At 35.4% G+C, this 14,173-nt stretch overlaps 1 protein-coding gene across 2 annotated transcripts in view; it reads left to right on the top strand.

Moving 5' to 3' along the window:
* The window catches only part of LOC136751235 (protein diaphanous homolog 3), a 371,067-nt gene that overhangs the window by 113,322 nt on the left and 243,572 nt on the right, over positions 1-14,173 (top strand). For both annotated transcript variants that reach the window (XM_066706676.1, XM_066706675.1), the window contains one exon: positions 7,281-7,411. In XM_066706676.1, coding sequence (XP_066562773.1) covers positions 7,281-7,411 — 131 coding nt within the window. The remainder of the gene's footprint in view (positions 1-7,280; positions 7,412-14,173) is intronic.

The raw sequence follows: 14,173 nt of genomic DNA, 5'->3' as shown, positions 1-14,173 counted from the left end.
CCAGACCTGGCACATACATCTCCACATGAATCTTAGTACACGTGTCTGAAAAAGGTCCCTCATAACTACCTAGCTAGCTATTGTTACTGTTAGTTTATTTTACTCATCCCTCTCAAAGAATTGCCATACCATGGTAAATTAATGATCGTCAATATTCCTAGTAGAATCTACAATACCATAGACATGGAGTAGTACTGCAGCTATTCCATGATGTGTGGTGAAGGCAGACATTTCATTCTTATTGGAGTCTTTACACGGTAGGTAACAGCCATATAGGGATAGCTACATGAGAGCATATTCTTGCACTAGGATTGGAGGAATGCTAATGAAATTTGAGGATTAATCTATATTGGACTCTTGATTATCCACGCTAATGATGGATAATTCAAAATCAGGCATAATCCCAAAATATCATTTTCCCAGGGATCCTTATGCCAAAAAACACTAATATAGTTATACATTTACATGAACCAGTATGAAAAATCCTAAAATGGATTTCTGCTTCAAGAGCTAGCTAGCTTCCTTTCTGTGAATTGACATGCTTAATTGATGCAATCGACCAATCATCCTGTTACTCCAGATTAAGTAAGAAGACACTCGGAATCGGTGAAACGCCGCCAACTGTTATAAAGATAAAATTACTGTAAGGGTGATCCCGTGAATTTTGTATGAACAGCTGCACATACTTGTTTAGTTTAAGCATGTGACTTGTAAAAACATTCCCAAGAAAAACAATGTATTCAGTGTTTTTAGATGATAAATTTAAGGGAAACTCTGTGACATATTGATCAATGTTAAAATCTCAGTTGCACGATTAATCCACAAATCTGAAAAACGCACGTGGATACTAGTCTACTGTACATTTCAAATGGTTTAATAGTCCTATTTCTATTGCCATCTGAATTGTTTTTTTTTATATAAGGAATTTCAAATGCACCCTTTTAATACAAAATGCACATCTTAATAAAACACCTTAGTTTGATTGTTAATCCTGGAAGATATAGTGGATATAGACTTCAAGCACACTCAGTTGCCTAATTTTGGGTACCAAATCAATTACCCAAAAATATATTACAAGTATGTACTAATTCAAAGCATAGTGAACTTTGAATTTCCCTGAAAATGTATTCTGTGTCCTTTTTTTAATATATACATTTCAGTTTCTCTAAACACTTCTTTCCTTCATGGTACACCTCTGTTATTGGATAATATACTGTAGGCCTAATTTAAGATTTTTGGCAGAGACAGTGAGTCAATGTTTTGTAGAAGGCAACAGAGTTTCCATTGTTTCTTTTGAACATATTTAAGGTATCTTAATTATATATTCTCGCTGTGTAGAATGAATCATGTTTTGTTTAAAAAAACAACAAAAAAACAAAAAAAAACATTGTCATTTTCAATTCATTCTGGTGATAATGCTCATGTCTATTGTGGCTTGAAGAGAACAAAAATAATTATAAATTACTCAACCCATCACAATTATCTCAGACTTATTTGTGTACTTTCAGGGTAAATACAAACACAAAAGTGTTCTAGTTTACTTTTGTTTGTTCTTCCTCACAAATTAACTGAACTGTATTGGTCGATTCTTAAAAATCAATATTACGATGTACGCAGACTCCTTCTGATGTTTTACTTGTGTTTATTTAATCTTCGTGTTTTTCCATTTGCTCTGCCTGTTTGACCAGGGTTTTTTTCTGATGGATGTGCTTCCTATTTCTCTGTGGAAGTAAATACAAATCTTTTATTATATATTTTTAACTCCACATCAAAAGCTTTTCTCACATTCTCTTTGGCATAGACTTACACATGCAAAACATTCATCTGTAAGTAAATGTTTTCATGGTACCTATAGTGTTCCTCCTGTTTTTAAAAGTGGTCAGACCTATTTGACCAACGCCTCATCTCATTTGCTTGCTTTTAATATTCAGTGTCGCAGTAGAAGTGCACAGAAGCAGTTTCCATTTCCCTTTACTTGAATTAAGAAACAAAGGGTTTACTTTTTTTGTAATCAGCCATATATTTATTTGCCTTTCATATCCAATTTGAGATGTCAATCCATGTGCCCAAATGACAAATACAATTCTGCTGGTACCTGGAAAGCCTCAGGAAGTAGTGGTGTGTGACAAACCAAAAATCTCCTTGTGTACTTTATTCTTTATTCAGTCCTTGTGGGTGAGTGTTTGTGCTGCATCTAGGGAATTCTGGCCACAAGCAGCGACTGGCACAGCTCACTTTTGAGGTGGCAATCTCCCTAGTCTTGTAGGGCTTATCCTGCACTCAGAATGGAGAAGGTTTTACTATATGAGCCACTCACTAGCTAAACTTTCTCACATTTGTATTGTCTCACAGGGTAATGTTTGAAGGGAGGACATGAACACATTTATCTTATCGATAGGAGTTTGGGCTCCCATTTTGTTAGAAACGGTGAGAAACATTTTCCAGTTTACATAAGGCGAGCTGAAAGCCTTCCACTTTAAGCATGTGAGTATATCCGTGCAGTCAGCTAAAGCACTAAGCCCAAATCATCACTGCATACTGAACAGGCTTCTGGAACTCCAATTAAAGCATGACACTCAAAAAAGAAGCCATGGAAAAGATTTAGCATGTAATTACTGTCTACTTAAAGGCAGTATAATATAAATACAAAAGCAAATAAACACATAACCCATTGATCTCATACTTGAAAGGCCCCTTTTGTTTTAAGAGCAAAAATTAAGTATTGAATTGATACTTTCCTAAAGATGAAGCTTTCTGTCTATGATCGAAGCAGCTCTATCTCTCAGGTAACAGTAGTCATTCCTACTCTATTCACAGGTGTACAGCAATATATTAATAAAGAACAAATTAAAATTAAGTGTTAATTGGATACTAGCTATTCTGTCTAATATTCTATGGAAATTACATTTGCATTTTATTGCCATGGATGAAAAAAATGTGGCTTTTATGCTTCGTGTAAGTAAACTGTTTTTAAATTCCTGAGATTCCTTTTTTCTTTTCTAGTTTCAGTTTATAAGTAATTATTGTTGGTGTTGCACTTCTGACAGTCTGATAGAGGACTGACTGAAACTGATATTTTCAGTGGTTTAAACTCTGAAACCAAGGACTGGAGAAAGTGTACAGCACTATCATAATATGAATACATAATATTGTTTTAAGGAAACTTAATAACTGATCAACTACAAAGAGCTGACCTGGATCCCCATTATTTAATTGAAAATTCACCATGTTCTGTATGTGGATAATTTCACAGCCTGCCTGGGACAATGTAAGCAATATTTACCAGCCATTATTTCACTGCGTATGACTGCAGCTGCCTATACTGCCCACAGGGGGACTTTTTGCTGCGCCTTCCCTGTTTTGGCTGATTGTACTACAGCTTCACTTCGTCACAGAAGGGCATCCTTCACACATACTCCCATCACTTAACTAATGCCTGTGGATTACTCATTATTCAGTTCACACTACTGTTCTGGAAACAGTCTGTGAGATCCAATTATTAAGCTGATTATGCATAATTTGTAGATTTGTAGATGCATATCCTAGTTTGTAGATATGCAGGATGTAGGCCTATGTGTACAGTGCCTTGCGCAAAGTATTCATCCCCCTTGCCATTTTTCCTATTTTGTTGCATTACAACCTGGAATTAATGTTTTTTTGGGTTTTTTGTATCATTTGATTTACACAGCATGCCTACCAAGAAATTAGACAAAAAAACAGAAAACTTGAGTGTGCATAACTATTCCTATTTAACTATATAACTATATAACTATATAACTATTTCCCAGTCCCTATCAATGAAAAACATCCCCACAGCATGATGCTGCCACCATCATGTCTCACTGTGGATGGTGTTCTCGGGATGATGAGAGGTGTTGGGTTTGTGCCAGACATAGCGTTTTCCTTAATGGCCAAAAAGCTAAATTTGAGTCTCATCTGACCAGAGTACCTTGTTCCATATGTTTAGGGAGTCTCCCACATGCCTTTTGGCGAACAGCAAACGTGTTTGCTTATTTTTTCTTTAAGCAATGGCTTTTTTTCTGGCCACTCTTCCGTAAAGCCCAGCTCTGTGGAGTGTACAGCTTAAAGTGGTCCTATGGACAGATACTCCAATCTCCACTGTGGAGCTTTGCAGCTTCTTCAGGGTTATCTTTGGTATCTTTGTTGCCTCTCTGATTAATGCCCTCCTTGCCTGGTCCGTGAGTTTTGGTGGGTTTGTTGTGGTGCCGTATTCTTTCCATTTTTGTTTTTAATAATGGATTTAATGGTGCTCCATGGGATGTTCAAAGTTTCAGATATTTTGTTAAACCCAACCCTGATCTGTACTCTGTACAGATCCACAACTTTGTCCCTGACCTGTTTGGAGAGCTCCTTGGTCTTCATGGTGCTGCTTGCTCAGTGGTGGTACAGGCTCTGGGGCCTTTCAGAACAGGTGCATATATACTGAGATCATGTGACAGATCATGTGACACTTAGATAGCACACAGGTGGACTTTATTTCACTGATTATGTGACTTCTGAAGGTAATTGGTTGCACCAGATCTTATTTAGGCGCTTCATAGCAAAGGAGGTGAATACATACGCACGCACCACTTTTCTGTTTTTAATTTTTTAAAACAAGTTATTTTTTTCATTTCACTTCACCAATTTGGACTATTTTGTGTATGTCCATTACATGAAATCCAAATACAAATCCATTTAAATGCAACAAAATAACAAACTAGGAAAAATGCCAAGGGGGGTGCATACTTTCAGAAGGCACTGTACATCCTATTATTTTGACTAAAGCTGCTCTATGCTGGATAAGGCACAGCACCTATACTCTTCATTAGAGGAATGGCATTCGGTAGTTTTCAGTGTATTCTGTACTTACAGAAGAACTGTTTTGGCATCAGTTGTTTTTCAGAAATATTTATAAAACCTCAATTATGTTTAAAGCACTAAACTGACATAACTGATTACCTGCACCATTGTAAAGTTTTTTTTTTTTTAAACAAACCTGCTTTGCCTAAATATGATTTGTATTCCTATTTTTTTATAGTATTTTCTAGGTTTGCAATATTACTCTAAGTTTAGATCAAGGTTTGTTAATTTGTTTACCCGTTTTTGCTACTGTGGAGTAATGTTCAAATTGTCTTTTTTATACAAAGGTCCTAAATATATCATCCTTAGGAATCAAGGGAACTTCAGGGACAGTGATTTCTCCCTGCTTAGCACTCCTATTCCAGTGGAGAATTTTTAGAAGGCAGGAAATCTGTATTTGGCTTGAGTTTTTCATTAAATTTGATCCCCCAAGAAATCTCTCATAACACCATCTTGCACTTGTTCTTCCACCCTTGATATTTTTAGATTGCCCTAAGGTTTTACAGCACCAGTGTGGAAGGAGCCTAGGGATGTTTTTTCATTGTTACACATAGCATCAGTAATGGAGTGCGAGATTCGGGTTTCTATCCACCATGACTGTACACCCGTTTCTTTGTGAACACTCTACATTTTCAACAGTACTTTTTGAATCACACCAACATTGTATAACATTCCTTATCCTCTCTGTTACATTTGCAGATAAACATTCTCAAAATAATATCCACTTTATACTAATCATGCATAATCAATTTACTCATTAGAGCACCCAGACTGAGTTTCTGTAACAGGGTTGTGAATAGAATAATGAGTGTGTAAGAACGCTTCCTTTGTAAACAGGCTCTCAAGCTTTACAACAACAAACTGAATGCTATAAATGTATATTCATTAGATTGGGATTGAACTTCACACCATCTATATATTGCTGACTTTCATCTAATAGTTCCTTTCTCATTTTATTTGTACCTGATGTGTTCTTAAAGGCTCTTCGCTGCTGCTGAAATGCGTAACTGCCTCCGGAAAGGTACATTAGTTTGGAAAGGGAAGAAAACTTTGGAGTAGGAAGACGAGTAACATTCAATACTTCCTCATAATGGGATCCTTATTAATCAAGTCACGAGCTCAAGTCAGAACGTTGAATGTGGGGAAAAAATGCCTTAGGGTAACTAGGTTGATGAATGCTAAAAAAAAATCTATGGAAATGTATTTTAGCCTTTTAAGATGCATTTCCCCCCCAGAAAAACTAGCATTTTTTTTTTTAAGTATATTGTGTGTATTCTTATGACAGATTCAGGACATTCACCTTATAGTGGATTTTTTTATTTTTTTATTTTATGTTTTACTATTTTTTTCATTTTTAATTACTCACAGTTGGAAAGAAAATTGTTACCTTAACACAATAGCACACTTAATGGAAGCTCTTTCCTCTACCCCTTCTCTTCCTACTCCCTATGGTTGTTTTAACAGTACAGAATACATATTTGAAGATATACTATTTAAGGACTGTGTAAAGCATGTCTGCTTATTTAAAAATATAAATAGTATATTGATTTTAAATCAATTTCTCAGTAATCATCATCTACCTATGTATTGAATGTAGTGAACCAAATTAATTTACCCTTTGTAAGACAGTGAACTTAGTTAATGTCTATCACCTAAAAAATCTACTTATGAACTTCAAAGGGTTCAGGGCTATGACTTGCAGAAAATATATAAAGTTCTCCTCAACATGAAATAACTGAGTTTTGCCAAATAATTTCACTTCAGTAAGCACACAGAATTATATTTATACTGATATATCTCCTGCAGATGTTAACTTACAAAATCTAACTAGATGTGTGTTTATGGAATTGCATTAGGCACAGTAGTGTGCTGCATGCACGTCAAAACCATTAGCCTTTTTTAATTATGTACAAACTCTGCCAGCTACTTAGAATACAGTATTAATGTATTATGCAACATCCATTTATAGATTTCATTTTTTAAAACACTTTTGTAGTTTCCATGCAGAATAATTTGCATTACTTCTAGTTGCTCAAACTTTCCTTTGTTTTGAAAGGGAAGATTTTTACTTTTTGCAGAGGAAACCCAGCAAGCCCTGCATATTGTTTAGATCTTTTTCAGTGCAATGTCATCAGGGTTGCACAGAGGGAACTTATTTTTGAATATTCCAGTGTAGTTTGCCTGTGCTCTGTAAGTTTTCAGATTAATATAATAACCCTGTTTTGTAATATGTATCGAACTGAATGTTAACATCCTGCAGGAGAAAAGTAATTAATGTGGGTGTGTATGCTCCTGAAACAGCAGTGGTAATTATTCTTTATCCTGTTGAAACTGACTGTGAGGGAGATCCATTTATACCAGCTGGAGTACTAATCAGGCAGGGTTTTCATTTTCATCTTTCCCTTCTTTCTTGCCAGGGCAGCCTGAAGAGCAGCCACCAGGTCTCGCCACAGGAATTCCTTCATGAACTAAAGTCAGGTGCAACAGACGAACGGCTCTTCAGTTGCCTAGACTCCCTGCGCGTGTCTTTGACCAGCAATCCTGTCAGGTAATTATTGTACCCCAACAGTGCAAAATGAAGCCTTGCCGAGAAATGCATCAACAGAAGCCATGGTGGTGTACGTTTTGCCGTATTGATGATTTTTTAATAAATGTCTCTCTCCCCCCTTGTGTCAGGCTAACGTAAACCACATGCTGGGTGTCATTAATATTTATTAAGAATACACAAGTGCTTCAGGTTATGTTACTGAGTTTTTAATTGTTTGATGCCTATCTTCACAATTAGCCCGCTGTTCTTTGAATTTGTAACACAAACATGACATGGGAACCGGGGAGTAGTGATAAATATTTTTTAAATAATTAAAACTTTTGGTACAGTGACTACCTTAATTTAACATTTCATGTTTTTAAATGCAGTTCATACAGCGAATCAAGCTTCGGGCTGAAGAGGAAAAAAAAAAAAAAGAATTTTAAACTGCACAACTATTAATAGACAGTCCTTTTTCCCTGTGTCCTTGTGCCGTCCTTTGCTTTCGTCACGTTTATTATTTTAATATATTCCTGTACTGCTGGCTTTAGTGTTGTCCCTATTTCAAACCAGGGAAATTAGTACATCTACAGACAATAAATGACACTTATAATACATTTTGACTTAAGATCGGTTTTAAAAGTACTTGCCATCAAAGTGACAACTTCCTTTAATTAATATTACATCTGGTAGAGTGAAATATTTTTGTACTAGCGACCAATTTTTTGTTCTTCTATTTATATATATATATATATATATATATATATATATATATATATATATATATATATATATATATATATATATATATATATATATATATATATATAAGCAACAAGAACTCTTATAACCAGTAAATATTTATTTTCTCCTCCTATTAATCCCCCCCCCCGAATTGTTTCATGTGAAAATATTAACTTTTTCGTTCTGTAACACTGCAATTGAAGTCACAAAGGGAAAGGGTCAATTCAATACTGTCTAAGCTACACTGGCACAGGATACCAATATGGTTGGGAAAATATGTGCAGAGGTTGCCCTCCAGAATAACATCCAGTCTTCTCCAAGCAAACAACCTTTGGAGCACATGAGAGAGGTAGCATTGATATTAATTAACTTGGTATAAACAAAATTTTCAATTGTTCTGTACCTTTATCCTGACTTAGAAGTGCAAACAGCTTCACTAAGATGAAGTGTTTTTTCTGTTCATGGCAACCACAGTTTCTGTGCCATTTCTGAGAAAACAGCACAGGCATTTGTCTTTGGTAATATGCATGCATTTAAATGCGAATCGTTGCCTTTCCCTTCATTTGCATTGATGTGACACATAAAGTGGGTGTTCACAGGGAAAAGTAGCCCTTGCCATAGAAACACAAGGGTAACCATGGTCATTCTTTCACTGGCCTGAGTTGAAAACACAGACAACACACAGAAACTAATCCATTAAATGTTACTTATTATTTCTCTTTTATTGAACTTTACATTTTGTAAGACCTAATTTAGATTAGATTATTTTTTTTCCCCCTTACAGCTTTCATAGCTTAACAGAGAGCTAAACCCACCTGTCAAAGTTCAAGTTATCAGTCCATTCCAGGCATACTATGATCTTGCTGCGATCTATTTATTGTAAAATTAAATTCCTTGCTTCCATTGTGCATTGATTACAAACAGACTGAAAATGAGAATGAAAGATTAGTACAAAACGTGAATAAGCACATATTTCTTCCAGGGAGGTAGAGATTCGACTATATACCTTGGGTATACAAGATACAATTATTACTGTTATAGTATTAAATACATATTTAGGATATGCAGTTAAGAAAACACAAAAGCCCCAAAAAAACAAAAACAACCAAAAAAGTTATTGAATTACACTGAATTCTTAATTTTCATAATTTATGAAATGTCATGATTTGCATTAGCTGCTGAATGTGATATTGATGTATGAGCTCATTAAGTCTGAATTTTCAAGGAGTAACAGCCCTTAAGTTTAGGTTCAGTTATCCTTGTGGAGTTGCCTACAGCAAGTTTATAAAGCACCAAAACTGGGCTTATAGCAAGGTTAAAACCTAGTTAATTCTATGTCATGAGCCATTATTAAAACACTTTGTCAAGACCTAAAATAATATATGAATATTACCAGAAATAAGAAATTGAAAATACAATCTAATTGGTTTCACCCTGAATTAGAAATATTTACAAAATATAATTAAAAAGAAAAAAACAAGAAAAAAAGTGTATTGATACAGGAAGAAATGATTATAATAGACTAATAGACTTCGGACAGCACATCCACCTGTTACATTGACATCAATCCCCTAAGAGCACACAACCCTCTCACGTCAGGAGACTGGTCTTTTGACTTGTTCGGACTGTGCACAGTGGACGTTTTAGGAAGTTCTTGTGACCTACGTGTTAAATCCGAAGTATTTAATACACAGAATTCTACTCGGGTAATATATTGGTAAAACACATTACAATTATCAGAAAATGGAAATTGAAACCATGTTTGCAGGATTGTTTTTATACAGCGCTGCTACATGACATGCACAAGGCTCTGATTAGTTTCTGGTATCTTATATGGTTTGTTTAGGGAAAACTAAAAGTTCAAGGACCATTAAGTAATTTAATTTTCCTCATTATCTGTGTAAGTATCTATAACGGGTTACCTCGTAAGTCACAATTGATTCCTGCATGCAGTACATTTTGATGTTCTGTATCATCACTTAGTAAGGGGAAAACTATGGTTCCCTGTGCTGTAGATCAATTCTTTCCCCTCTTCATGAACGTGACCCTAGTGGACTGTTAAGTGTATATCAGGTCTTTCACTTCTGTTTCTCAATTTAACTTTTGATGAGAAACACACAGCAGGTATTACATTTTTTTCTTATCAGTGTCACATCAAGCATTTAACTTGTTCTTGGTAAGGTGAAGATCGCTCCATCAGTTAATTTCTTTTTGAAGAAGCCATTATTAGGTGTAGTGAGACTGGAGACAATTCTTTCAGTCTCTTGGGGAAGGTTTTTTTTTTCCCTCCTCTCCCCCCACCCCCCTTAGGTCTAAAGAAGAAAAATAATTGTGAACATTGTGCCTGTCCTACAGCTATTGTAGCTATTTGACAGGCAGAATAATTAACTCTTCTAGCAGGAATAAATGGAGGAGATGTTAAAGTAAACCTCTTTGTAATGTTAAAGTCCTGGGCTGCACTTTATTTTTGCCACTTACCACACATTTCAGCTGTTTAGCTGTCAAGACATTTACACCTCCATTTTGTTCTAGTTCCTCAAGCTTTGAATTACATCTGCAAACAAGGTTATCAATTACTGGGGGAAAGAACTGCTCGTGATTTTACTGGAAATGGAATTCGGCAGCCAAAATGAAGTGTAGTGCAAGTGCTGAGGATGTCTGCTTGTGAATAAGCTGGATATTGACTACACTACAAATGTAATCTTTATTGGAAAAATATATCAAATTGTCCTGACAAGTATCTTTCTCTTTTCTGTGCATCAAAAATATATATATTTTAGATCTTTGATGTATGCATTTAGATTTAGTTATGCCTAAATGTTTATGTATTGTATTGTTTTGTATTGTATTAGCATTATTGCAAGTCTGAAAAGTCTGCTGACAGGCTGTGGTTAGGTCAGAAGGTCCCAAGAAGAGGTGGGCAGAGGAAGTTCCCTGTGGTCACAGACTTCAAGAAATATTAATTTATAACAGTCAGGGACCAGAATAAAACATCTGTTATTGTCAGTGTGTCACAATTGGTGGCAGAGCCAAGGTTAGAATCATGCAGTTGTCGAAAGCAGAGGCTGTTCATAAATACATGTGGCAGTGAAATTGTTTAAGCTGGTTTAAGGTATTATTTTTACTTTCTTGTAGGCATTTGATCTTGTATAGTACTTTATGCTTAAGAATTTTAAATGATGAGCCAGCTAAAAACTTCTCAAATTACACATACACCGTTTTAATGAAATCAAAAATGTGTAAGATCTTAATTGGATGGCTCAGATGAATTTTGTTCTGGCCTGAATACTTTCATATATTTTTTCTCCTCATGTTTCTGTTCCAGTGTGTATATGAGCGATGCAGACTGGGTAACATCAGTGATGATGGAGGTTAGATGTTCCCTCTTGTAGGGGAGAGATAATAGCGGAAATTAATGAGGATTCTTGGGCTGACTATGACTTGGCTGGCTGCTTATCAGAAAGAAACATTGGCAGACGAGGATCGCAAGGGAGTTGGTTTGCAATTGCAGCCCCTCCTCTCTAACTTGGGGTGCAATGTAGTGTAGATAACATCTAGACCTTTTTATTTTCAGCTGCTTTTATAAAAGTCACATTGGTACTTACATTTAAAGACAGGTTTGAAGCTGAGTTTTGCAGTCTTATTAAGTGCAAATGTGCCTTAAAAGAAGGTTGTGTAAAACTGATGATTATTAATGAGAGGGGCCTGGGAGGAAGTGCCCTACAGTTTTTGCTACCTTTACACTCTTATTTTTCATGTGTTTTGTTCCTGGTTTAACTAACATTGCAGTTTAGAGACTGTGTGCACTGATAATAAAGAAAACCCCTTTTTCCCGCATGTCTTCTGAGAAACTGTTTGAACAGCATGCTGCAGCTGTGCCTCACCTTTCATGTACAATAATTGCTTTGTACGAAAATGGCTACATTTGCTTATCTGAGTCTAATTTATTCCTATGCCTTATGCTCTCACTCATCTGATCCACCGATGAATGATGTTTCCATTACTTGACTTGCTGTTGTGAATGTCATTGATCCTTTCAGGAGTTCATGTCTAGAATCATGCTCAGAATTTCAAATGGAATGTAGAGAAGACATTCTGATTGTAAGATTGAATTCATATCAGCCCTTAACTGCCATTTTAAACACACCTAGGCACCACTGTGCTTAATAAAATAACAGGGCATAAGAATAATACTCATCAAAATATTCATCATCATTATGCAATTGTATAATCTTGTTTTTCTTTGTGGGCACATTTTGTATTCATTAATCTTGTTTGTCTTATTTAACTTAATTAGTTCCAGTAGTTTGGAAGATCTTTACCCAAAATCCCCTTTTAGGTATTAAAGCCTTTGTTTATTATTGGATTTATTGCATGGTTAATCTCACAGATGTAACTTGCAGGAGAAACATGTGCATCTATATTCAAAAAGGTCTTTTCAGTCTTTCTGGCTCATGCCAATAATTACACTGTATTCTTTTGGATCTTCCAGACCAGTGATGTAATTTATGCCATATATAAGTTACAAAAACACATCAGGAATGCTCTACTGGTAACTTTGTTTGCTATCCACAATTTCCCAAATCCATTTTTAAAATCCCAAAAGAGCAGCACTAAGGTGGAAGGTCTCGTAGAGTTATGAAGATGATGTGAAAATACGTCATGAATGATTTTCTTTTCCTCTCTTCACTTTTTTTTTTCGGTCAAAATGTGCCGCGAATGTATTCTGTCCCAGAAAGAGATTTGCTGTAATGTAAAGCAGATAATTTCCCACGGGCCTAATAAAAATTGGTACTATGCCTCAAATAAATCCTAGGGGTATTACTTGTAAGTGAAAGTCTACAGATGAGACATTCACAACTGAAAAATAATTTAAAAAATAAAACACCCTTAGTGCTACTTCTGGGACTGTAAAAATGGTCCTTGACACCAGATCAAAAAGGAAGGGCAGGAAGGCACAAATATCTGTCGTTGAGCATGACGCAGTGTAATGGTGTGAAAGCCTACAGTAAACAAGACTGACGTTAAGTAAGTTAGGGTTAAGTAGGTAGCCTTCGGTTACTGGACCTCATCTGAGGCATAAGTGATGTTTCTGCCATTATATTTATTTTTAAAAAGTGGGTTTCTATTAATTAAGTTAAGATGCTTAAGGTACTGCATGTTTTGCAAATTTCCTTTTTTAATTTTTTTGATAAACCGTCAAAGCTAATTAAAATGGAAACCTTTATAAACCCTAATAAATTCCCAGTGTAACAGGAATTCATGCTACAAACCCTCCTCTGTGAAAAACCCATAGAAAGGCATTAAAAGAATTGCTGTCTCCAAGATCCCCACATACTCTTTAATGGTCTATATGCTGGGGAACCTTACACTTTTTTTTCTTTTTCTCTCACTTTCGTTTCTACCCTGCTATTCAAATACTGGCACTTAAATATTTACAACATTTCTGTCTTGGCAGTGTTTCCAAAACATTAGGTAAATCTTTAAAGCGCCGACTAAAATGTAGCCAAAAATACAGTTCATCATCTACTCGCAAATAATCCAAATGAAATCATGGATTTCATATCTGAAGTTCTGAATATTATCACTGGGAACCATTCAGAATCATAAAGCACATACTTAACAACTGGTACTCAGCATAAGGTTGCGTCTCTGGTTTGAAAATTTTCTCGAGACATTTACACTATTACCTACTAAATCTGAAAATAACATTAATATGACTACAATAATAATAACAAAAAATAAAAATAAATCAAGGCTACTGTACTTGGATTTACCACTTAAGTGCTTTTTAATAGAACCAATTCACAAAGAACTTCTATGCTATATCACCGAAGGGAATAGGCTTGTTTACTTGAGTTTCTGTTTAGTAGAGCAACAGTTGGCCCTATGCCTTGAAGGGAATTTGAAGATGCAGTATGTCTCCATTGGTTACTAACAAAAGATACAAAAAAAAAAAAAATGCTAGCAAATCTGTGTTTTACATTGGTTTAATTCTTGATATTTTTTTTTTCATATACATTTTACATGTGCACAGCT

This window comes from Amia ocellicauda, chromosome 6 (assembly GCF_036373705.1).
Source record: "Amia ocellicauda isolate fAmiCal2 chromosome 6, fAmiCal2.hap1, whole genome shotgun sequence".
In the NCBI taxonomy this organism is placed as follows: domain Eukaryota; kingdom Metazoa; phylum Chordata; class Actinopteri; order Amiiformes; family Amiidae; genus Amia; species Amia ocellicauda.
The sequence above is the reverse complement of the archived record's forward strand: the minus strand, read 5'-3'. Positions and strand labels throughout refer to the sequence as shown.